Source organism: Populus euphratica, unplaced genomic scaffold (genome assembly GCF_000495115.2).
Source record: "Populus euphratica unplaced genomic scaffold, PopEup_1.0 scaffold1111.1, whole genome shotgun sequence".
Taxonomy (NCBI): domain Eukaryota; kingdom Viridiplantae; phylum Streptophyta; class Magnoliopsida; order Malpighiales; family Salicaceae; genus Populus; species Populus euphratica.
Window position 1 is genome coordinate 33,823 of NW_011500959.1, and position 27,178 is coordinate 61,000.

Genomic DNA, 27,178 nt, shown 5'->3' on the forward strand with positions numbered 1-27,178 from the left:
GTTTCAGTTAAAGGGGTGTTTTATTTTATTTATTTTATTTTTTGTGTCAGCAAGAAATGATAAGCATGACCCCCCATCCATCCATAGACTGGCTAGCTAGCTAGCTGGATTAGTAACAAGTATTTTTGGCCTTTTTATAAGGCTGGTGATGGCCTTCTTCCCCACTCATCAGAAGCACCCTAGAAATACAGAGACTTTTTTACTATTTGGAGATGTGTATTTGATTGATTATTGTCTGAGACTTGACTCCTTATCCTCCTTTTGCCTCTCCCATCCTGACCCTACCTCCCATTATCTATACTTCTCTTTTCCCATTTTTTGTGTTGTTTTTATGCACAATGTGTATCTGTTTTCTTTTCCCTCCTGGTTTTACAGCTAAGTGATTCTCTTATGGTTAATTTGTGTGTATTGAAATCATGCTCTCTTCTCCAGGTTATTTGGGTAAGAATCATTTTTGTTTTTTGAAGATTTTACTTTTATGGCTCAAGTTGAATCTTGAATTCTTGTTTTTAAAGTAAAAATTAAATTGTGACTTGGCTATCAAGTCTTATATATAAATCTTAAAAATGAACTTGGGACTCCACAAATAAAATGCTTGGACTTCTAAGAGTTAAGAAAAATAGAGTAAAGAATTCCTAGAAATTATTAATTTAAAAATTTACTTCGTCGATAATTTTAAAATCTTAAGAGATTAATCAAGATATATATATATACTGATCAGAACATTTATGATTATAAAAACAAAATAAAATAAAGAATTGACTTTTTAATTCAGTAAAAAAAACTTACCATAATTTATGAACTCAATTGATTCAAGGTAAAATCTATTATTTATTTTTTTATCAAATTAATATTATTTTGATGTTTTTTTTTTAAAAAAATAAATATACTTGGATTGACTTTCCCTATAAACTCCTCCTTGCACCGGACTCTTTTTATAACTATACAATCAAGCAAACAATTTGTATGTTTGTAAGTGCATTTATGATGAATAAACTTGAGAGAGAATTAAGTTTTTCAGGAGTGCAAAATCATATCATTAAGATAGTGAACATATGGCCTTCTAATTGTAGTTATCGCATGTGTAATTATGTTAATTTGTTTTTCAGAATAATAATGTTGATCATTAATTAAGATTTTCTTATCTTTCAGGTGTTGACTCATTCATCATCATCTTGTAAACTTTCCTCTGCGGATCCCACCCATATTAGTACTATGTAAACCGCATTGATATTGAAATTTCAATGGAAGATCTGACAAGAATTCTTGGAAGAAGATAGCAACTACTCAAATAAGGTGGGACAAACATTCCATGACCATTTCACACCCATGCCACCTCAAATAATTTTTGTGTTTTTGCTATTTTAAAAATAAATTAAAATTATATATACTTTTTTTTTAATTTAAAAAAACACCTAGAAAGATTTATGGGATGCTGAGGAGTTGGATTTTCTCCCTATATGTTATTATTTAATATTTCAATTTCAAAAGATGTCATAAAATAAATTTCTTAGAAACCCATTATTTTAAATATGAATAATATACTTAAACTCGAGTTATTGGTCTAAGATATAATTTATTTTAGATCTAAATTATTAAATTATTAGGTTAATATAATCAATTATTTTTTCTAAAATAATAATATTTTAGTTTAATTTTTTTTTATTGAAATAGACCTGATCAAATCTCACCTTGGTTTAATCAAGTTATAGATTAATTCATTAAGTTATTTGAGTTTAATCAGGTAAATATTCATAATAATTAGAAATTAAACATGTTATGGGTTAGGCTCTAAAATATCAAGTTGACTCGTAAGATTAGATAGATTTAATAATTATGTTAAAAATAAATTAATTTTAATGTATAAAAATTAGAAAAAAAAATCCTAAAGAAAGAGAACAGGGTTATTCCTATTGACTAATCTAATAATTTCCAAAAACGAGTAAATTTTTTTTGATATAAATTTGCATATTTTCTTTGGATTTATAAGGCGTGGGGTTTTTGGATCATCCAATTAATCTCAAGAATAACTTTCTGGTCACACATGCAGTGCGTTATGAAAAGCTCAAAGTGAGTCCAAGAGTCTTCAGCCAAATTCTTCTGATTGATTACCCTTTTGTGAAAAAAGGTGAATGTGGAAACAATAACTATAATTTTTAAATTTGGGCATAGAAAAAAGAGTTCTATACATAATTATTTGTGCTCCTTTTATGTAAGGATTTCAACGACAAGAAGATTGAGAATGAGAGGTATTTACGAGAATGAGAATCAGTTTTTTTTTTAAAAAAATATATTAAAATAATATTTTTTTATTTTTTAAAAAATTATTTTCTTAAAATACTTTAAAAAATAATTTAAAGTAAAAAAAATAAATTTAAAATGTTTTTAAAATACTCTTGAAATAAAAAACAAACGGTGGTAATATGAAACCACCTCTTGCCTGACAGTGATAGAGATAAGGGTGATGGGACCCTCTGAAGCTCTTTAGGGCCTAGGATATTGTTTTCTACCCTCAGTTTGCTGGCAGCTAAAAAATGTTTATTGATTTTGAAAGAGAAGATATTATTGTCTAGCAAATAAAATCTTTTTTTAATTCTCATATATGAATTTTTCTTTAAGGAATTTCCATGATTTCTCAGTAATATTCTTATTTTGATAAATTAAAAAAAAGAAGAAATTCCATATAGAAGTTTCCCCATATTGTTTTAAAATTCAAAGATTTAATAAAATTCTCTTCATACCAATAAAAATATTCCCAAAAAAAGAAAAAAACTCTTTTTAAATTTAAAATCTTAAAAGTATCCCTTCTGAAACTCATATTCTTGGTACAATAAAAGTTTACTCAAATATATAGAATAATCAAATATATAGCTTAATCGATTATATTATAAATTTAATTTTAAAAAATTATTAATTTAAATTTTACAAATCATATAATTATTGAAATTTTTTATAAATATTATTTTTAAAACTCATAAAATTAACTAAAATATACATAAATTTATCTAAACCTAGTAACTGGGTGATGAACATGTGGGGATGCTTCCATCTAAGCCATGCATTTTGGTTGTGATATCGCAAGCTACGATGTTGCAAACACTTACTGAATATCATGCAGATCATAACCAAGGAGGGAAAATCAACTTTAGGATCATATTAATCCTGTTTAACCAATCGTTTAATAATTTCTAAAATGCATGGTTCACCTGTCAATTACTGCCATGTTCATGTGGAAGAACTCTGGTATGTAAATCATTTTCCATTCAAAAACATGTCAAATCCAAGAGATTAATGATCTTTAATCAAGGCCCACTTCAACTAATCATTCAAGAAGCTCTGAACTCAAGCTTTTGTTTACCATCCATTGAACAGTGAACTAACTTGGTTATCAGCCAAACTCAGATGTACCTTCAATCGATCTTATCAACTGGTGATTGACTTGTGCACTGATTTGGCCGGAAAATGAGTGATTTTGAACGTTTTTATATGATAATTATTTTGCATATATCTTGTGGAAATTCAGGGACAGCGAGGTGTTTGAAGGGTGGTGGTGGGAAATGAGCCACATTAACATCCAATGCCATTCCCCCCACATGCATGTCCCCATTAGCTGTTGGGGTTTGGCAAGACATGACAGCTTCATCTTGGTTCCTGGGAATATGTATATATACATACAGTAAAAATAGTGAATTTAATATGTATTTTTTTTTAAAGTTTCAATAGCTCTCTTAAATACATCTATTTAGCGTTTACAAAAAAGTTATTTGAATATTAAATATTTTTTTTAGTTTTAAATATTTTTTTTAAAGCTGAACTTTTATATATTATAAATTATTTAAGTATTCAGTTTATAATAATAATTCATATAAATCACCAATAAATTTTTTTATAAATAATAAATTTTATTTATGTGACTCATTAGGTTCATAATAAATTATCTCAAATATAAATTATAATTCTAATAAAATAAAATAAAATAGTTTAATTTATTATTAATTTAATAATTAATTAATTTATATTTGAAGATTAAAGTGTATAATATTTAGCAATTCATCACAATTCCCAACTATTAAAAAAGTTATAAGTGATTTGATTTAATATTTCAGATATTAGTTTCTAATGTAATTATTATAGTTTCATCATGAATGTTTCAGTTTAAATATTATAGCATGTAGTATGTCTATTTTATTAAATGATTTTAATTCTTGGCATGATAATCATTACTTATTTGAATAAGATTTTGAATTTTTTTTAAAATTTATTTTCATCTTAAACAAGGATTTTACAATTAATAATGTTTGAGAATAAATAAAATATTTTCTCTAATTTACATCAAATGATAAATCCTTTCTTAATTACTCAAATATCTTCATATAGAATCCTTTCTTAATTACTCAAATATCTTCATATAGTTTATATATACACAATATTTTCTTGTTTGTTATCCTTAATTAAAATAACGTGTAATAATGATCAAAATATAATATTTTCTATATAAAATAGTTTAATAATATCAAATTTAAAAATAATTTATACAATTATTATGAAAATCTTTCTACAAATATATATAATCTCTCTATATAAAATTTTTTTACTAACAAATATTTATATATTACTTTCAAATATCTACTATACCTGAGTTTATAAAAAATATTATGTGCATCACTATCAGTTCAACTAGTTAAGGTTAGACAGTGTGATCGACGCTGTCTCCTCCATTTATTTCCTTTTCGACTACGTGATGACTCCATTAATTTCATTTTCTAATCTTTGGTGGATGGAGTTGTTTTTAGTGAGTGATTGAGATTGGAAAAGATGGAAGAAGATCAGGCAAATTCAATGCTGGCAGATTGTTCCATGGATGGAGGTGTGCTCTACCTTTCACCGTGTGTATATCAAACACCAATAATACAAGCGAAACTTCTATCCAATCCAGTCCAGTATCCAGTATAGTATAATTACTTCCATGGTTATCAAACCTTATCAAGGCTAACCACGAGTCATCAAGTCGTCATTCATGAGTCATCAAGCCTGGCAGCTAACTTGTTGAGTTAATTAATTCTCGTGTCATTAAGTTAATTTAGATGAATCTCTTAGGAGAGAAATTAAAAAAACAACAAAAAACCTTGAAAAATTTCTTGAAATTAACAAAATCAAGTCTCACTCCAGTTTTATAAGATCAATCATTCAATAAATTAGCTAACTTGAGTTTAACTATTTTAATGTCCAAAATAATTAAAAATAAAACCCAGGCTAGGGATTTATTTATTTTTGCTTTTCAACAATATTTTTGAAAAAATTGATTTTTTTTATTTTTTACTTTGAATTAAATTTTTTTGATGTTATTAAATATTACTGCACTAATATCAAAAATAACTTTTAAAAAATATTTGATGTTATTAAATATTACTGCAATAATATCAAAAATAACTTTTAAAAAATAAAAAATATTTTAATACATTTCTAAATAAAATAAACTTTAAAAAATAATTACACCCACCCTCACTAATAAACTATCCAACTCTCCACCAATTTTGAAGTGGTATGTTATCAAATCTATCTGCGAGACCAGACCAGGGTTTGATTATGGTAACTTCTACATCTGAGTGTGGATGATACACAGTTTCAATCCAACCGTGCAATTGTTTTTGGACCCACTTCACTTTTGAGTTCCGAAGGAATAAAAAATGGGCAGAGCCCATCTAGATATATGTTACATTGTTTTAGCTCGGCCGAAACTATGAAGAACTAGCTCCATTCGAGGGTTCCATTGATGAATGATATGAGAATGTTTCGGACACCAAAAGATACAGACATAAGTACTACATTACAGAGGTATTGATGTGTTTGTGAAATTTTGTTGGTAACAACGTACAGACATAAGTACTACATGTATGTGTTTGTGAAATTTTGTTGGTAACAACAGGCTGCCTCTCCATTGCTATGTTTGCATTATTATTGACATTGTAGGGCTTGCCAATTTTAATTCCTGCTCAGACGGGCCAGAAAGCTTAAGCTTTTCTGAAAGGCTAACAAGCAGACTCATCGTCAATACATGTTTATGCCTGTCTAGCTCCATTTGTGGCTGCCTAATTCAGCTAATAACATAGTTTTTTGCGGTTAAATTGATGTTTTAGAGATTTTGTTTCCTTGATTCAATTAAGTCTATACAGATCTCAGAATGAAAAATTAATTTATTAGCAGACCAGGCTGATGTTTGACTAGAATAGTATTTGATTACAGTTTTAAAATAGAAAAAAACGAAGTTAATGGAAATAGAGAAGAGTTATCTCTTACACCTCTTGTTTCTGCTTTCCTTTTCTTCTTGAATTAAAAAAATTATAATTTATTTCAAAATGGTTTATCCAATCATATATATTTTTATCCTTTATAAATCTTTTTTTTTCTAGAAGACCAACAAGATAATTTAAGATTTTATTTAGTTGAGGTGCATCCAGATATCCATGTTAATAAAAAGAATTTATTTAGAGAAAAACTTAGAATTTGTTTGATATTGTGATCTAATCGTGTTTTTTAAAATATTTGATTTTTTTATTTTAAATTATTTTTTATTATTTTAGATTGTTTTAATATATTAATATTAAAAATAAAAAAAATATTATTTTAATATATTTTTAAATAAAATATACTTTAAAGACAACTTTTATTACACTCCTAAACATACTTAGCGCTTATAATCTACGTTGACACACAAACCGGCTCGAGGATATTCCTATTGAATACAAAAATTAATTTGTTGACTAGTGCAGCAGACAAAAAACTTCAATAACAAGCAATGCAATGTCACTGAACAGTTGTTTAACTGACCTTAATTTTATAGAGGTCTTAATTTCAAAGCTATCTCATAAGAAAGTACGCACTGGAGAGGGGAAAAATGAAACAAAAAATCTGTCATCAAGAGAGCAAGTTAGCTAGCCACAAGTACAAATCGAAGCTGAAGCATCAGTCTTATTTGCTGCTGCCTCCAACTTCTTTATTTTCACTTCATTGAGAACTTTTTTAGCCCACTCAGTGAAGTAAGTCTCGTTGAGTCCAATCCTGCCAGGCTTGTAAATTGACATGCACCGCCGATCATCTTCGCCGTAGGGGCATTCATATCCAGTAGGGTCTCGCCATGCTCCTTGGTGTCTCATCCCAGACCAGCTTGCCATCCAGTGAAAAACATATTGGCCTACACCAGCAAGTTTTAACCATCCTTTTGGGAAGAACTCCATCACCCTGCTGTTTTTGTCCATTAGGAACAAGTTTGTTAACTGAGCACCATGAGGAGATGCTAGAATATCTGTCAAGCTCATCAACTTCACCTGGAAATATCAAGAAAATATTTATCAAACATTGACTTCATTAATGTAAGAAGGTGTTGATCATATACAATCATTTTGTGTTTCTTTAACTAGACTACCAGCAAAGATAGACAGTACTTAAAGTGTGTTTGGTGAGCAGATGAAGCTGAACGTTCAGGCAAAACTGTCCCGCGAGGAAAGGTGAGATAGAAATCTGGCTAGGAACAAAATCGTTTTTTGCTATGTCTCATGTTTGCATCAAATACTAGAACAAGTAAAGTTCCTATATTGTTCTACCTTAACAATTTGGAGTATACTCGAAATTAATGTGCTTGATGTAGAATTTATAACATTTCACACAATCAATGGTTATTTATGCTAACTATGGCATTCTCTTACTTTGAAGTTTGAACTCACCAAAAATTGGGGAGTGGCCTTTAATGCTGTGTACATGCATGCTATCATGTGGCTTGCCTTTTGGGCAAGTCTTGAGAATCACTCAATAGAGCTTTCTTTAGGGAATATTAATATTGAATATTTCTAGACCATAAGAAATGAAAATCGTTGACCCTTTATCTTTTCCTTCTCCATGAATTTCGCAAATCAAATGAACGAAGACAATTTTCAGCAAAATCTAAACTTGAGCTTGCCTGTTGATACGAAAAGGTAGAACAAGTGCCAGCATGACCTCCACCTTCTCTCAAATAAAACAACGCACATGACCAGCAACCTTATGAGCACATACGTGTTTGTGTAAACATTTTCAATATAGTAGTCCTAAGTGCTGTGCTAAAAGGCTCTTCTCCTTAAGGTTGTCAATGCATTCTCTCTAGTGGGATTCACACATATCCCACTAGCTAGTTAATATACTTAATGTGTTTTAGGTTCTAACTATTAATGAAAAAAGAGAAAATGGACAGAATCTTACAAACCTGCTCGCAAAATGTTAGATTGTTGGAGTATGCCACCATCAACCTGCACCCATCTATCTTAGCGCACTCCTTCTCAAAGATTCCAATCACTGCAGATTCATTCTTGAATGATCTTGGACCAGTTCTCATGAGCAGGGTCATGCCAATCACTGGTAAACCTTGCTTATTAACTTCAGCAATCCTGCCTTCTAAGCTTAAATTACAATACACCTTAGCTTTGCACCTCATCAAATCATAAGTCTCAATCCTCCTGTCTCTTGACATGTCACCTTCATTGTGCCTCATCACCACAGACTTTTCAAAGCAAACCGGTTGACTATCATTAACCCCTTCAAAGTTTTCAATATATGGGGCTCCACCAAATGTTGCCTCTATTAGGAGCTTTAGCCATGGACTCATATTGAACCTTAGCTCACCCCAGTGGTACAGAATCCATCTACTTGGAGATTCACACCCATTTCTTCTATGCCAAGAAACAAATGGTACCATTGCTGATAACCCATGCCAAATATTATCGTAGTCATAATGGTTATATGACACAAAGGTTAGTCCTTTTAGAAGAGTGGCATTGATAGGCAATGCTTCAGGCCATGCCAGTGCATACGAATTCCAAGAACCATCATGTGTATCCTTTCCTTTCAAGCAAAGTAACCTACCTTTTGACGATTCTGAAGGAAACTGCTGATTTGGCACTTCACCTTCTTCACGGGTATCATACATAGAGCTCATGAACCACGTGTGACCTTGAGGAGCTGTATCTGCATAGCGTAAGTCCTTAAGGGGGAGAAATGTGACCGCCTGCCGCAGTTTTTCAGCCAAGGATTCGAGTTCTTGAGTGCAATTGGTTACTCTTTCCCAATGGTGCATGAGAGACCATGAAGTTGAAGATGGTGGAGCATGGAGAAACTGGATGTGGTAGAGAGTGAAGAGAGAAACACAAAGGGCTAGAAGGAAGATAGAGAGTTTAGGGGAGTAGAGAGAAGAGACTGACATGTTAGTGCGTTGTTTAGGATAGGAAGGTGTTTTGAGAGTGGGATTTGTGGGTCTGCTTAGTTCTGGAGGTGATTTGGCTATGAAAGTAATGAGATTCTCTCTCTTTCTCCCTCAAAAGTGAGAAATCACTGTAAAGAAATTAGATCACCATATCATGCATATTTCTCTTGCTTAAAAACTATACAGTTGAGTAGAAAAGAAACCCCCCCAATTAAAAGTGGTGTCAAATGGAAGCAAGATAATCAAAAGAAGAAAACAAGAGTAAAGGGGGAAAAAAATACAGGAAAGATGCAATCGTGTGACTACAACTTGCATAGACTTACAAAACTGAAATAACTTGCACATGCAGTTTCCGCACATATTCTGAAACTGGATCTGACCGAGCTCAAAACTTGTATTGCGGTTTGTCAAGTCAAGATTATTACGAAGAAATAACATTGTTTTGAATAAATAAAAAAAATGAAATGATGTTGATTTGAACAAAAATTAAGAAAAAAACAATTCTGAGTTAACTCAGCAATTCTCACATAAACTTGACTAAATCAATCAAGTTACGAGTTTGAATTTCCATGTTAATCAATCAAGTTTAACTAAGCCAACATTCACTCCAACTTGAAAGAAAACCTGGCCCGGACCTAACTCTAGATTAACAGATTATCAACATCGAGTTTAATAACTATATGCTAAACCATCCCAAGTTCATGAGAATTGACAACGCTGGAAGTCATTGGACTATTTACATGATGAATTTAAACCTTTTTGTGTAATTAATGTTTTTATTCATGCTTAGGATCATACGGTCATCGTATACTTCAAAAGTCGAGCTTCATTGAAAAGCTACAACCATGCAATATTTTATTGTTTTCTTGACTTCTGAAAGCAAGTTTTGACAGCCGAAACAATTGACACGGGTGGAAGAGTATGATGCACAACATGAGAAGATCCAAATTTACTAGTTGAAACTGAACCCTCAAGTTACTTGTAATGATTTCCATGTTTAAAGTTCTTTTAAATTAATATAATACAGCTTTGGGATCCCCCATCCAAAACTCTTTGGAGTCTACTCAAAATCAGCTGTTTCTTTCTTTCTTTTTGCCAACACTAAAAATCCGTAATTATTAGATCCCAAAAATTCCACCCGTTTCGAGTCTATGGTTTGATGAATAACGATAATGAAAATAGACAGAACCAAAATAAAATCAGACACTCAACACATTTTAGTTCTACAACTCAAAATCGTACATATGTTACATGTCAGGCTTCATTTGTTGAAAAAAACCAACATTGAACTGAAGCTTCAGGCAAAGCATGCCAAGCAGTAACACATGCTATTTACACAGGAAGCTTAGAAGCCACATTGTACTAGTAATACAGATCAGGCTAAATGAAAGAAATGAAACCAGTTGCTCACCGATAAAACACCAGATGGTTCTCACAAATTAAAGAAACAAGAATATTTTAGTTGCCACTTACTTTCACCTAAAAGGTTGTTTTATTAATGGTCTTTATTCTTCCTTCTCCAAGCAGCAACAAATCCATTGCCACAGGGTTTTCTTCCGTTGCAGTTATAACTAACAGTGGCGATGCCTGGCAGCCGAGTCAGCATTTTTACACAACAGGATCAAAATGCTGTACAGAGATTGTTAATCTTAATGTTAGAGGAACACTCTTGTCGGATAGGGCTTGTGGGCCAACACAACCTGCTTCTCTTTGGTTCAGATATCCTCACACGTGATATTGCCACGGTGAGAGCATCAACCAATCCACAGTCTTGCTCTTCCAACCTTGACCTAGAACCATCAGATGATAAAATTAGGCTAGAGTCATCACTGAGAAAACCACTGGCTGTTATCCTGTATCTCTCTGACTCCAACCTATTTGTGACAGTTAGTTGTTGAGAAGTCAGTGTTGCATGGTCTTGAAACTTTGGTTTTTGGTTAAGTTCCTTCTGTGTTGGTTCTGTATAGAACAAGATCCATGGATGTCCTGAAAAATCATGCATTTGATCATTCACACTTGTCTGGTTAAGTTCCTTCTGTGTTGGTTCTGAATAGAACAAGATCCATGGATGTCCTGCAAAATCATGCATTTGATCATTCACACTTGTACAGTAATAAAACTACTCTGGGAGATAGAGAACTTGGATTTTAATGTCTCAAAAGAAAGAAAATCTGGATCATTAAATAGTTAACTGTAGGAAAATTAACGGCATGAGAATTGCTGAGTTTGGAAATCGATGAATAAACATCTACTCCATGAAATATAGATCTAAATAGTAGCAAGGAAGGTGTTCTTTAAGTATGTCCATTACACTAATGCATTAAATAGTTAACTGTAGGAAAATTAATGGCATGAGAATTGCTGAGTTTGGAAATAGATGAATAAACATATACTCCATGAAATATAGCACAGTTCCCCAATCTAAATAGTAGCAAGGAAGTTGTTCTTTAAGTATGTCCATTACACTAATGTAAATACTGAGTCAAACATCATAATATTGTGCAAGTAGGATTCTCACATTATCATATTGCATGACTATCAAATAACCAACTCCCATAAAAATATTATCAGATTATACTACCATCTGGGTTCAACTCAGAATTGCAGGCAGCTGGTGCAACTGGACAAGATAACGGAGACAATTCAATGTATTCCACAGAGAACCTCAATATTAGTCATGTACTGAAAAGAAAACGAGAGACAACTTTCTTGTCCAAATAGCAGCAATAAGGGTTCCAACCTTTAAAAAGGCTTGATGGTTCTCCTCTTCTGATAAACCCCACCCATAACAATACAATGCACACAATCTATTTGTACTCCTGCTTTTGGTTCCACCACAACTGGTAAATCATCTTAAAGAAGTCTCTTAATTTTGATGACCTGATTCCTAGTTTTGTTCTCGTAAGCAATCAAACTAGATTGGCCTATAAAAGATTCAGAGTTCAAACAAAGAATATATTTTTTTGGTGGCATTTACTAGAAAGCAAATGGAGCATATGGTAAATTGTGAGATGCAGCCAGGCTGTCTTCGTGGAAATTTGATGTGAGAAAGTGAACATTCTTTGAATCAAGTGTCATTCTGATAATCAAAGTTAGTGAGACGGACCTAGAACCATTTTTTAAATAAAGTTTGTTAGAGTGGTGAAGAAGCTTACCTAGTATTTCATCAGCAGTTAATCTTGCTGAAACATCCCTTGTCAGCATATGAGCAACTAACTCCCGTGCAGGTTGAGATACTGATTCCCATAATTCACTTTTGAAGTCAAGGTTGACCTTCTTAATAGCCTCAAAGACAGCATCCAATGAATCACCTTGAAATGGAAGCACGCCAACCAACAAAGTATGAAGGAGGACACCAGCACTCCAGATATCAACCTTTTCTGAATAATCACCAGCTAAAACTTCTGGTGCAACATAGGCAGGGCTTCCAACCGCACCTCTGAGGCTCTGACCTGCAGGAACAAAACACAAGTTTATTTATTATAGCAATCAACACATGATTGAGCTGCAGAGAAACAACAGCGGAAATGACACCAGTATTGCAGAACTGAAGGACGCAGAAGATTTTGGAAAACTTTGTATGCATACAGTAAATAGTTAAAACAGAAGGAATTTGAGAAAGAAAAGAAAATGTGAAAGGAATAAAATATACACGCTTATATATGTGGGAATGTGCTTGGATATAGCAAAATACATAAAAAAATATATTAACAAATCACAATTACCATTTGACATCCTCACAGCTAGGCCAAAGTCTGCAAGCTTCATCAGCCCAGAGGCTGTAAGGAGGATATTCTCCGGTTTTATGTCCCGATGAACAACTCCCATGTCATGGCAATATTTGATAACTGAAACCACTTCCTTGAGTATACTAGCAACCCTATGCTCCGGATACTGCCTTTGCTTAGCCATCTGGTCGAGCAATCGTCCCCCAGTGCAGAGCTCCATGACAAGATAAAAGGATTCTAAGTCCTCATACACTGCCTTCAATGTCACCACACCAGGATGACCTGAGAGGTGCTGCATAATCTCCACTTCCCGATGCACAAGCTCCTCTCCCTTGCGCAGCATTTTGCAAGCAAACTCTTCTCCGGTCACTTTACTTCTACACAAAACCACCGACCCAAACTTCCCTTGCCCAATAGATGCACCCAAGTCATACTCTTTCTCAATTTTTTTCTTCCTGCCCAACTGAGTTGCCACATCAATACACCCAATTTTCCTCTTAAGACCCCTACAAAGTGGATCTGCAGGGACACTCCTACAAGGTGGAGCAGTGAAAACAACTTTAACTACACTTCTACTAGAACCAACAGCTTCTTTATCCTCATCTTCCTTATACTTCTTCCTTTGCCTCGAATAATCTCCCAATGACAACCGCGGCCACATCACTGTTAATGGAGCAAGGGACTTGCAAAATGAAGGCAAAATTTCTAAGCCCTTCCTCTTCCTTCTTAAGGATTCCATCAAACTTTAAAATCAAGCAATTCCAAAACACCACAACCATGCAACCCAGAAAATTATTACATCCTTACACTAATAACATTGCTCCAAAAATTTACAAAAGGAATAAAGATAACCTAAAACTCTCTTCAAGTGAAATCAAAGCAACAAGCACTCTATCACAAGACTGGATCTTTGCATACATTCTGCAACTCCAACAAATGGGTATCAATCAAAACACTCCTTTTACTCTACTCGATCCTAATTAAAAAAAATGAATATTAATTCAAAATCACTTCAACACCTACACAAATATTTTTTTTTTAAAAAAGGAACTAAAGAAGCAAGATGGAACCTTTGAACACCAGAAGCCTCTTGTTCTTCTTCTTCCGATCCATACTCATCGATGATTCAAAGACTTCAGACATTGATTGACTTGGATTAATAAACAAAATCTGCAGTCATTAAAAATACCCCAACATGAGAATAAAAAGTCTAAGCAAAAACAAAAAGGCCTTGCTTAAGCAGTTTCAAATAAAGGAATATACTGTTAGATCCCATAATCATATATGAACTTTTACCTATTTAGTACCTAACAGAACAAAAATTTCCACTTAACAAAACCAACGACAACAAAAAAAAAAAAAACTATACAAAACCCAACTTGTTTGCTCGAAACTGGGGAAACAAAAAGGAACTAACAGTGAAAAAAGCAAATACCCAACTCAAGTAAAGCTAAAACATAAGTGGGTTTGGTCTAGTTAATTCCATTAACTCACTATCTAATCCCAAAAAGAAAAGAAAAAAGAAAGAAAGAAGGAAAAGACCCCAGTTACCTTTTGTTTTCTTATATTTTCCCAGGAAGCAAACAGAAACTGGACAAAGAATGCTAAGGAAGGATGTGATTGTAACACCATACCTTCATGGGGAAGAAATGAAAGAAAGATTGAAACTTTATGGTTGTTTAAGGAGGATTAAAGAAGGATTTCATGGAAAGGGAAAGTTTCCTTCAACTAGCCGAAGTTTAGTTTTTGATTTTTGATTTTTAGAGAGAAAAAGAAAAAGGACACTTGTCTACACGTGAACGACAACAACCGTTGGAATCTCGCGCGTTTCTCTTAACTACTAGTAGCCTACAAGTATAGCCAGTTTTTGTTTTCGTCGTCAAACTGTACTTTAAAAAAAAAAATTGAGAATTTATTTTAAATTATTTTTTAGTTATTTTTAAATTATTTTAATATATTATATTAAAAATAAATTTTAAAAAATAAAATAAATATTTTAATATATCTTAAAAAATATTTTAAAAAATAATTCCTACTATAATACTAAACATTAATATAATAGATATAAAACATGGTTGGTGAGGTAGGTTAAATTGAGAGCTATTTAAAATTGTATTATAAATGGTGTTTAATAAAAAAATAATTTTTTTATTTAAAATAATTTAATTTTTATATTTTTAGATCATTTTGATGTGCTAATATTAAAAATATTTTTTTAAAAATAAAAATATTATTTTAATATATTTTCAAATTAACTCATTTTAATAAACAATTGCTATTATATTCTCAAACATCCCCTTAAAATAAATAATATTTTAAGATTTTTATTTTAAAAAATAAAAAATATTATTTTAAATTTATTCTTAAATTAAACTAAGCCTCACTTGAATTTAAATTGGATCAACTATATTCCAATTTAACATATCAAATAATTTTCACTCAATTTAATATATATTCTAACCATTGACATTTAATAATTCTACTCTTATAATTACTTTTGCCTTGGTGGAGGTGTAGTTCATGTGGTTGTAAATATTTATTTTTATTAAAATAAAAATAATTTTAAAGTACTAGTACTTTAGAATTATTTATAATTAAAAAAATATTTTTAAAAATAACACATTTATTCATGAATTTCAAGATTTTGAGGTGGTTTATAATATTAAATTTTGATTCAAATTTAGAAAAGTGCCGTGAAAAACAAAATTAGTGTAAACATACATTTAGTTTTGAATGATTTGCTAAGAATGGAGAAAGATTTTAGTCTCAATTTAAAAATGTTTAATCAAGAATTATTCTAGATATTAAAATAAAAAAAATATTTATTTTATAAAAATCTAATTTGAGTTTAGTGTGAAAGAAACTAGGGGGGATTAGACGTGATTAGTCATCACTCCAATATTAATTATTTCTTTAAATGTACTTTTCTTTTTCCCCCTTTTTCTGGGGATAACCATGCAATTGTAAATGTTGCTCCAATAATTGAAGTGAAAGATCATTGAATTAATTGGTTTGATTTTGATTTTGATGTAGCAACCGATATGTTTTAGGTTTGCGATGAGAAATGGTTTGATGTAAGGGGAAAAGAATAGTAAAAACTAAAAAGATGTTGGAGTGTTCTTTGAAATGTCCTCCTCAGGATTTTATTTCAATGGAATCAAAATTGAATGATGGAGTACAACACAAGTGTTGGAAATATTTTTTAATTCTTTAGTTGGTGTTACAATCCCTCTTTGAATTTATTTGTTCATTCAACCCTACCTATTTTAATAAATGTTTGCAATTTTTTTCACCACTTGAAAAAAAATCTTAACATTTTTTTTTTGTTTAAAATTTTCTTAGTCCATGAGACTAATTTTACACAAAAAATTATAATTATAATTATTTAAAAAAAATTTATTTAAAAATAAATTAAAATAATTTTTTAATTTTTAATTTAATCTTAACATCATTACATTAAATTATCTAAAACTATTAAAAAATTTCACTTAAAAATACATCAAAATACTATCTTTTATTTTTTAAAAATTTATTTTTAACATTAACGTATTATTATAATAGCCTAAAAATATTAAAAAAATAATTTAAAACAAACTATTATAATAGCCTAAAAATATTTAAAAAATAATTTAAAACAAAATACAATTTTTTAATTTTTTAAAAGAGAGGCCAAAACTCAAATCTAAACACCCCTTAAGAAAACTACTTATGGGAGTTCAGAACTATGGTATCTTTGTGCTGCTACTCACTTTCTCATTAAGCTATCAATCCATGGAAAAGAATCAATGTAATATTACAAATATCTGGGTGAACGTAATACATAAGAAAGTAGAATTGCGTATATGAAAAAAGCACCGGAAGAAAACTGTCCAGGTATAAAATTGTTGCAACAAATGTCTCTTGCTGGGCAAAAGTACATTACTAGATCCAACAAACACTACTGATTGCTCGTTACAGAACACATGAAATCAATGAGGATAAATGAAAATCACAGCAACCTCTGTCAAAAATGAAAAGGAAACCTCAGGCACCATTTCCAGGAGCCATTTTCTGCTGCTGCAACTCCCTGTCAGCCTTCCTCAAGAATTGATCCCAACCACTCCCTGGGCCGGTATCCAAATAATCTTGTGGAACTGCTGTTTTCAGACCTGGACGGATTCCACACTGGCTCTCCACGATTCTGAAGTCCACTACATTCTCCACTTCCTTGAGATTCTGCTCCAGTTCTTCCCAAGTAAAAAGCAGTGGGAGTGTAAACGCACCCCATGGGTTAAAATCCAATATCTTAGCACGCCCATCCTTTGTCACATAAACATCAAACGTGTAATGTTCTGATTCAAATTTTTGTCTCACGTTCTCAGTGAAGAATTCCTTGATCAACAGTTCAAGGTCATTTTTCTTCTCAAGGAGAGTGGGATAAAATGTAGTGACCTCCCTCTGTGAGATTCCAACTAGCTGGTGGCCCCGAACAAAGCAACGAAATTCCATCTCAGGCAAGAAAGATGAATACCACTTGCGAAGTGCAAGAAAGAAACTAGGGGGTCTTGACAAGGTTTTGTCAATGCATGAATCATAAGCGTGGCACAAATCGTGGACCAATGAGTCAGATGACCGCAGCAATAACGCTATCTCACTGAATGAAGTGCAGCGAAGGGTCCCAGATGTGCTAATCCAAGCAGAATCTTTTGGTGCACTCCAGTTCAGCTTAGGAAAAACTGCACCTCCTAGGGTATTAATTGACTCCTTAATATTCAATTCAAGTTCAGGGAAGGAAGGGGGCAATGGAGGTTGTTCAGATTCATCTCCAGGTCCCTCTGACACCTGATAGTCTTCTTCATCTATGGGGTTGTGAATTCTGTTTGGCAAGGCATCTTCGCCTGAGATAGAAAGAGGGAGGAGGAAAGGACCTGAATCATCATCGAGGTACTCAACAAAAGATTCTGGAAGTTCATGGATTACTGTTCTGATAGATACAGGCTTGAATTTTGGGTACCATTCCTGAATCTGGCATCGGTTCACATCTTCTTCCTTCATTGTCAATGACTTTAGTTGCTTCTCCTGCTACCTGGTATATAACAAGATATGAACATGATTAGCAACTATCATATTATTTCATTCTGTATTCTCTGCTTTCAACTTAATCTACTACTAGATGGATTTACTTGATTCCTCCAAGGTAACTTTTGGAGAAAATGAATACTAAGTGATCATTGGATATGACAATCACTGTCAATTATTGTTTGAGCTCCCACATAAATCATGCAACAACCATTAATGATAAAACCATGTTAAGCTAATTCTTTATATATTCTTATGGACACCTTCACTGTGGCAGCTACCATAAAAATGACTACAAAGCACCAATATCAAAAGGTTCCATAACAAACAAGCAGCTCATATATAACAAAAATACAGGAACCAGGGAGCTGCTCTTATATAAAAATCAGAATCCACAGAAGAATGAACATTGAAAATTTAGACCTAACTTTTAATAGGATGTGCTTTCATAACAAGGGAACAGATTCCATACAAAAATTAGTTAATGTTTTCCAATTTTTTTGACAGGCTACATTTATTGGAATATCCATCATCACTATATCTTTGAATTTCCAAAAACAAAAGCTTATATCTACTGAAGCTCTACAACTGCAAAGCCGATCCAATCAACAAATGCAGGAGCAATTACAATACAATTTGAGAGCTAATATAAGCAGCATTGGTACTAAACATCACCAACTCAATTGGCGGTTCAAAGAATGCAAGCAACATGTTATAGCAACGTCATAGATACTGCTTAAACCAATTCCTTATAAGCTGATGGTTAGATTACAACAAGACTGCTAGTGTTGCACCGGAATCAACATAGCTACTCACCAAGTGCAAACTAATTTGTCTCACCTGCCTATGAACGGTTGATCATGAGGTTATTGTCAACTAAATTATAGACACCATAAACATCTCAATGTGAGGTTCATGCATCAACAAGAACATATAGAAACCAAGTTCAAATAACAAAAAAATATTACAGTAATGCCATCAAGATTCACAATTTAAGCATTTCCTCTACAATTTCTATTTTTTAAAGAACACAATCAATCTCATCAGAAAAAATTCACACAACCTAACCAAAATACCCCTTATACCAACAGCATGGACCAGTATTATTCAGACAAATGGATATTTTTGCTCGTTAATAGAAGAATTAACAAGAAAATAAACAGCCCAGATATAAACGATGAAAGCATAAACTCCTAATCAAACTTAAACATGTTAAGCAAAATCCATAAAGACTAGAACTTTAGACAAACTTGTAGAAATCCTACAAGCAGAATCATCTATCTTAAATAGAAAACTCAAATGGGAGAGAGTGATTCTCGTTCTTACGTGTGTACAATGTTGTGATTTTAGAGGAACAGAGGTGGGCAAGAGGGAACTTTGTGTGGAGAAAGGCCGGTGCTTCACAAGTTTTACAGCAGAAACTGGAAGTTTCTATAGCAGAAGAAAGACGGGAAGTAAAGGGTATGAGTTAAATTGCCTTTTGTAATTGACAGGGATTGTGAGTCACTGACAGGGATAAAATAGGAAATTAGATAATGAAGTGGTAAATGACAAGGTTGTTAAAAGCACTATTTTGACACGACACGAAATATACAATATAAACTTGAATAGTAAACTCAAATCGTAAAATATTTTAACTAATTATATTTTGACAATTCCAGTCAAGTAGTAAATAATAATATAACACAATTTAAATAAAAGTGAAATAAACATTACAAATGTCCAAACATCTTAAAATATATAATTCAAATAAAAATTCATACATAGTTTAAATAACTTAAAAATACAATATAATATAATTATGTCCATAGAATTTCATTAACTAAAAGTTAACAAACCTAAAGCAAACAATCTAATACAAAACCTTTTGACCGATTGATACCCACTAGGGTTATTCCCAACAGTTAATCAATTAAATAGCTTCAATTGTCATCACTTGGCTTTATCGATATCACATTGCTTCCTTCTATTTTATCTTCTTAAGAGTTGAAGCCTAGTAACGTGGGGGTGATCGAGAAAGACACTGTTTTTTTCTCATGGGATCTCAAACTGTTTCTAACTAAACACAAAGTGAATTGAAGTGAATATAAATTTCACAGCTTTTTCAGCAGCCAAGCATTCAACAATTGAACAGATCGTAAAAATAAATAAACAAGTAAAACCCCAACTAGAAAACTGCTAGAAAATTTCTGAAAGCCCCAAACAGATCCAACAATATTTTGAGGTGTTTAGAATTCAAATATTTTCATATAACCATGTGTTATTGCATGCTTTCTTTTGTTCTTTTTTCTGGTGTGCACAGAGAAATAGCCAGAATGTTGGCAGATGACCAGCAGAAGTGTCAGCTATCAAAAGGGATCCAGCATTCCAGCTGCTAAAAGCTTATTTTGGAATCTTTCTACCTTTCTGCTAAATTACATATCCCCGATTAAGAAGGTATATACTAATTAATTAGATAGCCACGTCAGCTGGACTAGTTTCATATGAAATTGTATTCTTCCATTAATTCTTTCATGCAAGATTTCTAAAAACTGCAGTTGAATATATGTGATTGCAGGGGTGATCAAAGCTTTTGTAGCATAGAGTGCAGAAATATACAGATAGTTTTGGATGAAATGAGAGAACTAGAAGCATCTAGCAAGGAAAGATTACAATCTTAAGAGCAGTGCAGTACAACAGACAGGGACGATCTCAAAGCTAATCTTTTGTTCCTCTTTCAAGCAGATGAGTATTAATAGCAAAACACAATTAATATCCAACCGAAGTTAAAAGCAAACAATGTGTTTACCACTTACCAGATTTTCAGCACCAGGAAGATTTCCTCTTTTTGCAAGATTAACAGCAACTTCAAGATTATTTAATTGCAAAACCAGCTGAGAGAGTGGAGAGTCTGGAGACAATTAGATTCACACCAGAGGCAAACAAAGTAAAGAACAAAATGAAGATTAATCTTTGCTGCGCTGTTGGTGATTGTTTATGACTTATGCCGCTGCTGGCGCGTAGAGAGTGGAACCAGCTACGCCGGCTGCTGGTTGTTGAGACTTGAGAATTTGAGATTTGGGAAAGGGGAAAGGGAAGATTGGGGGGTGGGTGGAGTGTCGGGGGACTCACGGAGCTTGGGTGATTTTGACTAATTTCAACTGATTTTACTGGTTTCTAAATCTTTAACCTAATTTTACATGTTATATATATAACATGTATTAACTCGTAAAATCATCAACTTGTATTTTTAATAATTATGATAAATAATTATTTAGGTGGTGATTAAATGGAAAGGATTTGAGATTAAAGAATTTATTCTATCTGTGATCTCAAGTTTGAGTCCTTGATTACTCATATGATGATGGTCACTGGAGACTTATATGAAATTAGTCGTGATACACGCAAGCTAACCGAGATACCTAACTTAATCTAAAAAAAAATAACCACGATAAACGAGTTTTAGTTGAACTACATGTAATTCCTATGAGTTAAATTGCCTTTTATAAACTACTTGTCATTCATTCCACATTTGCTCACAGTTTCTTCCATACTGTTGTGAGATGTTAAATGGGCTCAAATTCAGACCAACCTGTGCGATATTAAATCAATATAGATTTATTATTTTTGTTCAAGATTATCTTGTTTTATTTACTATTTATTTTTTATAGTGTTCATTCAATTAAGTTTGGTAAAATTAACTAAGTCATATATAAGGCCAAATCAATATTAAAAATAATTCAATAAAAATATGACTTGAATTAGGCTTTATCTCATAGGTTTTTCAAGTTAATTTATCAGTTCAGGTTTAAAAAACATGATTTCTTTTTTATTTATGAAAATATACGTGGAGCCCAGTTTATCATCTACTTTTCATTTTTCATCATGGGAACGTAACTTTTCACAAAGTTTGGTAATTTTATATATTGTAATCAAATATCTCAACTACCCTCACGTCTTATCAATTATTTGATTAAAATATATAAAATCCTTAAGTTTGGGAATCTTAAATATCATAGTTATTAAATGTAATTTGTAGATTAACCCGGTTAAAAAATATAATCTCGAATTTTATGGATTAATTTAAAAAAATTAAAATAAATTAAAGTTTTAATTTTTTATATGAGAAAATTAAAAAAAATTCATATAAATATAAGCTATATATTTTTAAAAAATTTTCATATAAATTTTCATATAAAATTTTTTAATTTTTTTTATTCTATATTAAAAAGATATTATATTAAATTTTTAAGTTTTTAAAATTTTTTCATATAAAATTTCAAATAAAATTTTTTAAATATTCTATATTAAAAAGATGTTATATTAAATTTTTAAGTTATAGTATTTAAACAAAAAAAATTTCTTGTTTCATATTGAAAAAAACATAGGTTTTTTTTTTATGAATATAGAATATATATACTAATAAATTTCAAATCCCATATTAAAAAAAATAATTTTTTTTTAAGAACATAGAATATATGTACTAATGAGTTCAAATCTTACATTTGAAAGAAAAAAAAAATACCAGGTTTTGACCGGGTCTCATCTGGGTCATCCAGTTAGGGGTTGACCAGCCAAGTCAATCGAGTTTGACCAAGTCGTTGTACCGACCCGTTTTTTAACAAGTCAAGATCGGTCTAGCCCTCGGGTTAACCGAGTCCTAAGTCGACCTGTTAGGCTGGGTCTAATTTAATAATACTGTTAAATAATTTTTAAATACCAAATTCTTAATGCTTGGTATATATAATTAATGTTTAGTAAAAACAATATAATATAAATTTATAGAAAAATCACAATATAATATAAATCATCCAGGAATGGTTCCCTGCAGCTTGTATGAACATGGTGTTCTCTTGTTTGTTTTCTATTGCATGCATGGCGTAAAGATTTTGGTGAGTATATAAATACATGCATTCCATATACAAGCTGGTAGGATCTCTACCTGCTCATTCGGATTATTAGATCTCTTGTATCGGCATGCGCCAAGGATCAGTTAAGCAGTAATTCCTATTCTCTCTTGCTCTGTGATCATCCCCTTCAGTTTTTGGAAAGTTTCAACAATATTGCAAGGAAAAAAACAAAAAAAAAGAAGTTTCAAAACAGGCAAGGATGTTTGGTTAAGGGAGTAGAAGTTAGTAGAAAAGATGAAAGCCTAAACACTTCACTTATTACAGGTTTCTGAACAAAAACATTGGTGGCAGGATTGATTGATCTGTTGCTCTTTTTTTCTCTTTTTTTGGTGGTTTCCCTGGTCTTCTCCTCTTCGTTTGTTTTCTTTTGCTAAACCTGAGTGTTTTGCAGATTTGTATCTTCCCTTCCCGTCATCTTTTGGCGATTTAATGCTATTATTTAGTTATTAAAAAAAAAAAAAACAGGATGATAAGAAACTTGTTATCTGGGAACAGAAGCATTCAGGATGATGAGAAACTTGTTATCTGGGAACAGAAGCATTCATCAGAACCGGCATGGATATGTAAACAAGAGGCTGGTTGAACTCTGTTCAACACCAGACTGTTACGACTCTTATGTTACCTGTAGCCTCATTGACAAAGGGTCTACTCTATAATTGAGATTGAAAGAAAATCAGGAAGACAGAAAAAATGAGAAGGGCTTGAGAGAACTCTAAACCTTTGAATAATGTTCTTATAAAACTCTTTTCAACATAACATGTAATTGTTTAAATAGGCGCTGACGTAAGATGGGAAGGAAAAAGAATCCTAAAACAACAATGAAAGTAAAGAAAAAGTCCGAAAATAGAAACAATTTAAAACAATATATTTCATGGTTGTAAAATTTCAGTTTAATCCAATAAAAAATAAAAATTATATATGTTTTTGTTACGAAACTCATCTGAACTTTTTGGATTTGATCTTGTCCTCCTAGTTCATCATGAACATATTCTCTAGACATTCCACATAGTTCATCGTCATCAACTCCATGTTCTGCAGCTCAGCTCTTACAAAATCTCTTGCATCACTCACATATTTTTAAATTGTTTTCTTCCTGTTGAAGTATTGCAAATTTCGTAGAGAGAGAAGCACTTGACTTGCTTTCTAATATTTGGTCTCACAAAGGATCTTCTTCCTTGTGGTGTAGAGTGAAGTGACTCGAATTGCATGGATTGGTGGAGAGTACGTGGCAACAGGGTGTAAAGATGAAAAGATATATATATATATTGGAGCAACAGCTCTGGTGAATTTAAAGGAACCTTCAGAGCACTTTACGCCCATATGTTCATTATCTGTTTTCTAGAATTTTTATTTTTAATTATCGTGGATATTATCTACTTGTATATATTTTAATAAATTTTAAAATTAATAAAGATATAATTTTTTAGTAATTTTTAGATTTGTAGGACCGAATAGATAACATCTAAAAAACAAATCTATAATCTAATTAGTTAAACTATACCCTTCAAAGTTGTTTTCTATGATTTTTTAAAATATGGTTATTATTTTTTTTTAAAGTGTTTTTTTTTTAGAAATATATTAAAATTATATATTTTTTATTTTTAAAATTAACACGATTTGAAAAAACTAAAAAAATATTAATTTGAAGTAAAAAAATAATTTTTTTCTGAAAATACTTTTAAAATGTTAAAATAAAAAATCTCTTAAAAATTTATTTTTTTCATTTTCAAGGCATGGTATTGCCAGAGTTTTTATATTGAGTTTGATATTCAGAAATAGCTAGATAAAAGCCTGCTTCAGGTGTAAGAAATTCTTTTATAATTTTTTTTTCCTCATATCTCTCTCCTAATACTATAAATATAAATAATTATAACTTTAACATAATAAAAAATTTCATTAGAAAGAGGGATGAACGAGTTTTTTGAGAAATTATTTTTTCTTAGTTATTTTTTTATTTAGTTTAGGAATTTTAATATTAGATAGATTCTATAGTAACTCTATAATTATGTATTAATATTTTTTCTTTTTAAGAATTAGGGTTTAGGTCAAGCACTAGTATAAATACAATTGCTTAGTTTTTTTTTTTTTTGATAGATTTTGATATCTCTTCATAAAATAATAAATAGATTATTCTATTTCTCTTATTTTAAAGATTATATATGACAATTAGGATAAGAAAAGGTGATAAGAATATTACAAAAAAAATCATATTAAAAATTCTCCATAATATTTCAATTTTATTTTTATTTTTATTTTTATTTCTTTTTATAGGTAGGGTGACGGGTGACCTTGGTTTGTCCATAGGAAAATCGAATTTCCATTATTAATCTCATGCAACCAGTTTATCGGTTATAAACCGGATCCTTTATGAAACACAGTCATGATCCATAATCGCTTTTGTTGATGTGCCGGCCTTCCAACTAGTTAAGCTTTTTTGAAAAATAACCCTAGAAAGAAACAATTTTTGAAAATTTCCCAAAGGAATCAGAGATCAATTTGAATACAGAGGATCAATTCTTGAATTGATTCTGGTGTAAACGGCAATCCTTTTTTTCTCACATATCAATGAAAAATACGTTATAGAGATTAGAAAATTGAAAAAAATTTACATCCAAGTTTTGTTAAAACTAGGAAAAAAAAAACAAAGGAAAAATAAAGCGAAGCTGCGACCTCCAATGTTAGTGGTGGAAATCTGTCAACTTCTTCACCTCTTCTGTTCTTAACCCGTCGAGAGAAAGATTGAGGACAGACTCAAACATCTGTATTGAGCATGATAATGTGATTGGCCCTTCGTCTACTGCTAGGATATCATCGAATTGACGAAGCAAAGCTTGGAAGATTATGGAAGACGTGCATGCAACTGGAACATCATAACGTTTTAGATTTCCTTCTAGTTCACCAACATACACTGGAAAGTGTTTGCTTGATATAGGCACTTGCTTCTCGTAACCCTTCTTCTGCTTCTTCAAGTTTAACTTTGCTGCTAGGGATCGAAACCTTTCTTGAATCATTTTCATATTGATCAAAAGGTCGTAAAAAGTGCCTCAGATTTTCTGGACAGGGGAAAGAAAAAGCCTATCGCACGATACAGAGAAAGAAAGGGCTGCAGTGGTTACAATGCAATAAAATATTGGCTCTCTCTCTCTCTCTCTCTCTCTCTCTCTCTCTCTCTCTCTCTCTCTCTCTCTCTCTCTCTCTCTCTCTCTCTCTCTCTCTCTCTCTCTCTCTCTCTCTCTCTATATATATATATATATACCCGTACTCAGGTTTGAATCCTAATTTTCATTGGATTTAGACTTGAATCAGGAGAGCAGGAGATGACATGAGTCTCGTGAACTGTATAAATATTATGGCCACGCTGAGGCCAAGGAACCAACTTAATTGGTGCTGCGTTTTTTTCCAAGTCGGTTAAAGCACATGCCAAAAGAAAGGAGTCAGACACTCAAATTCTTTTATCCACAACTTTTGTGGAGAGCGAACATTCATAGAAACTGAGTCTCGAAAATGATATGAAATTGAAATCATGATCAAACATATAGATAGTTGATGTTATTGTAGTTTTTAATTAAGCCATTTTTTCTGTCTATATATTCGTTCAGGAATTGAACAGGTAAAAATAAAGACAAGGGCATCCATTTAGATGAAATTTGCAAGCAAACCTTACTTCTATGATAGAATTATCTCACTCTATATGGGCCTTGAAAGATTTTAAAAATGGGGCGAGAGAGGGTCGGAATCTAGGCTCATGTAGTTAATTTGTTGGCTAGCAAAGAGAACACCTGCAATGAACAAGACAACTACTATAAAATAGATTCATGATTGATCTTATGTTTCCTCTCCTTCTCCGAACTACATAAGCAGCAGATTCATACAAATCTACTCCAGAATAGGCCTAGAATTGAAGGGCATGTTCACTGCAACATTTAATATTTTTACCCACAAAACTTTTCCGTAAGCGGGAGATTACCGCTTTGTTGGTGAAATTTTACTAACTACTTCACCAACATAATACATAATGCGTCTGTTAATACCATTCGTTTGTAATTTCATTATGTATCCCTAATTTTATTGTTAAAAAAAATTAAAAACTAATAGGTTGACAAATAAAAAATATGTGCCAGAATTTTTTTCCCAGAATTTTTTTCCCTAATAAAAATATGCTAACAAAATTATTTCATTGGTATATTTTTATCGGAATTAATGCCGTATACTATACTTTTTTCTTTAATTTTCTAGAATATATCTATCAATTGTTTCCATCTGTATTAGTATAA

At 31.7% G+C, this 27,178-nt stretch overlaps 3 protein-coding genes across 9 annotated transcripts; all 3 read right to left on the reverse strand.

Annotated features, from left to right (window-relative positions):
- Positions 1 to 6,756: 6,756 nt before the first annotated feature.
- Positions 6,757 to 9,692, reverse strand: LOC105116918 (uncharacterized). The gene is made up of 2 exons (XM_011014426.1): positions 8,237 to 9,692; positions 6,757 to 7,325 (listed from the first exon to the last, which is right to left on the reverse strand). The coding sequence occupies exons 1-2, from the start codon at positions 9,227 to 9,229 to the stop codon at positions 6,933 to 6,935; spliced, it is 1,386 nt and encodes a 461-aa protein (XP_011012728.1). The 5' UTR covers positions 9,230 to 9,692; the 3' UTR covers positions 6,757 to 6,932.
- Positions 9,693 to 10,416: 724 nt separating this feature from the next.
- LOC105116919 (serine/threonine-protein kinase PEPKR2-like) lies at positions 10,417 to 14,779 on the reverse strand. 4 transcript variants are annotated; one of them, XM_011014430.1, is made up of 5 exons: positions 14,592 to 14,779; positions 14,028 to 14,107; positions 12,955 to 13,878; positions 12,385 to 12,681; positions 10,417 to 11,215 (listed from the first exon to the last, which is right to left on the reverse strand). In XM_011014430.1, the coding sequence occupies exons 3-5, from the start codon at positions 13,694 to 13,696 to the stop codon at positions 10,851 to 10,853; spliced, it is 1,404 nt and encodes a 467-aa protein (XP_011012732.1). In that variant the 5' UTR covers positions 13,697 to 13,878; positions 14,028 to 14,107; positions 14,592 to 14,779; the 3' UTR covers positions 10,417 to 10,850. The 4 variants fall into 4 exon arrangements, with proteins under 4 accessions (XP_011012732.1, XP_011012729.1, XP_011012731.1 ...); XM_011014427.1 differs by having other exon boundaries at positions 14,028 to 14,127; XM_011014429.1 differs by having other exon boundaries at positions 14,028 to 14,127; positions 14,509 to 14,779.
- Positions 14,780 to 16,239: 1,460 nt separating this feature from the next.
- LOC105116921 (cell division cycle protein 123 homolog) lies at positions 16,240 to 21,131 on the reverse strand. 4 transcript variants are annotated; one of them, XR_840639.1, is made up of 3 exons: positions 20,811 to 21,131; positions 16,840 to 18,022; positions 16,240 to 16,263 (listed from the first exon to the last, which is right to left on the reverse strand). XR_840639.1 is itself a non-coding variant. In XM_011014432.1 (3 exons), the coding sequence occupies exon 3, from the start codon at positions 17,989 to 17,991 to the stop codon at positions 16,981 to 16,983; it is 1,011 nt and encodes a 336-aa protein (XP_011012734.1). In that variant the 5' UTR covers positions 17,992 to 18,022; positions 19,342 to 19,413; positions 20,811 to 21,131; the 3' UTR covers positions 16,732 to 16,980. The 4 variants fall into 4 exon arrangements, 3 of the variants coding, with proteins under 3 accessions (XP_011012734.1, XP_011012735.1, XP_011012733.1); XM_011014432.1 differs by lacking the exon at positions 16,240 to 16,263 and adding an exon at positions 19,342 to 19,413 and having other exon boundaries at positions 16,732 to 18,022; XM_011014433.1 differs by lacking the exon at positions 16,240 to 16,263 and adding an exon at positions 19,342 to 19,446 and having other exon boundaries at positions 16,732 to 18,022.
- Positions 21,132 to 27,178: the final 6,047 nt, after the last annotated feature.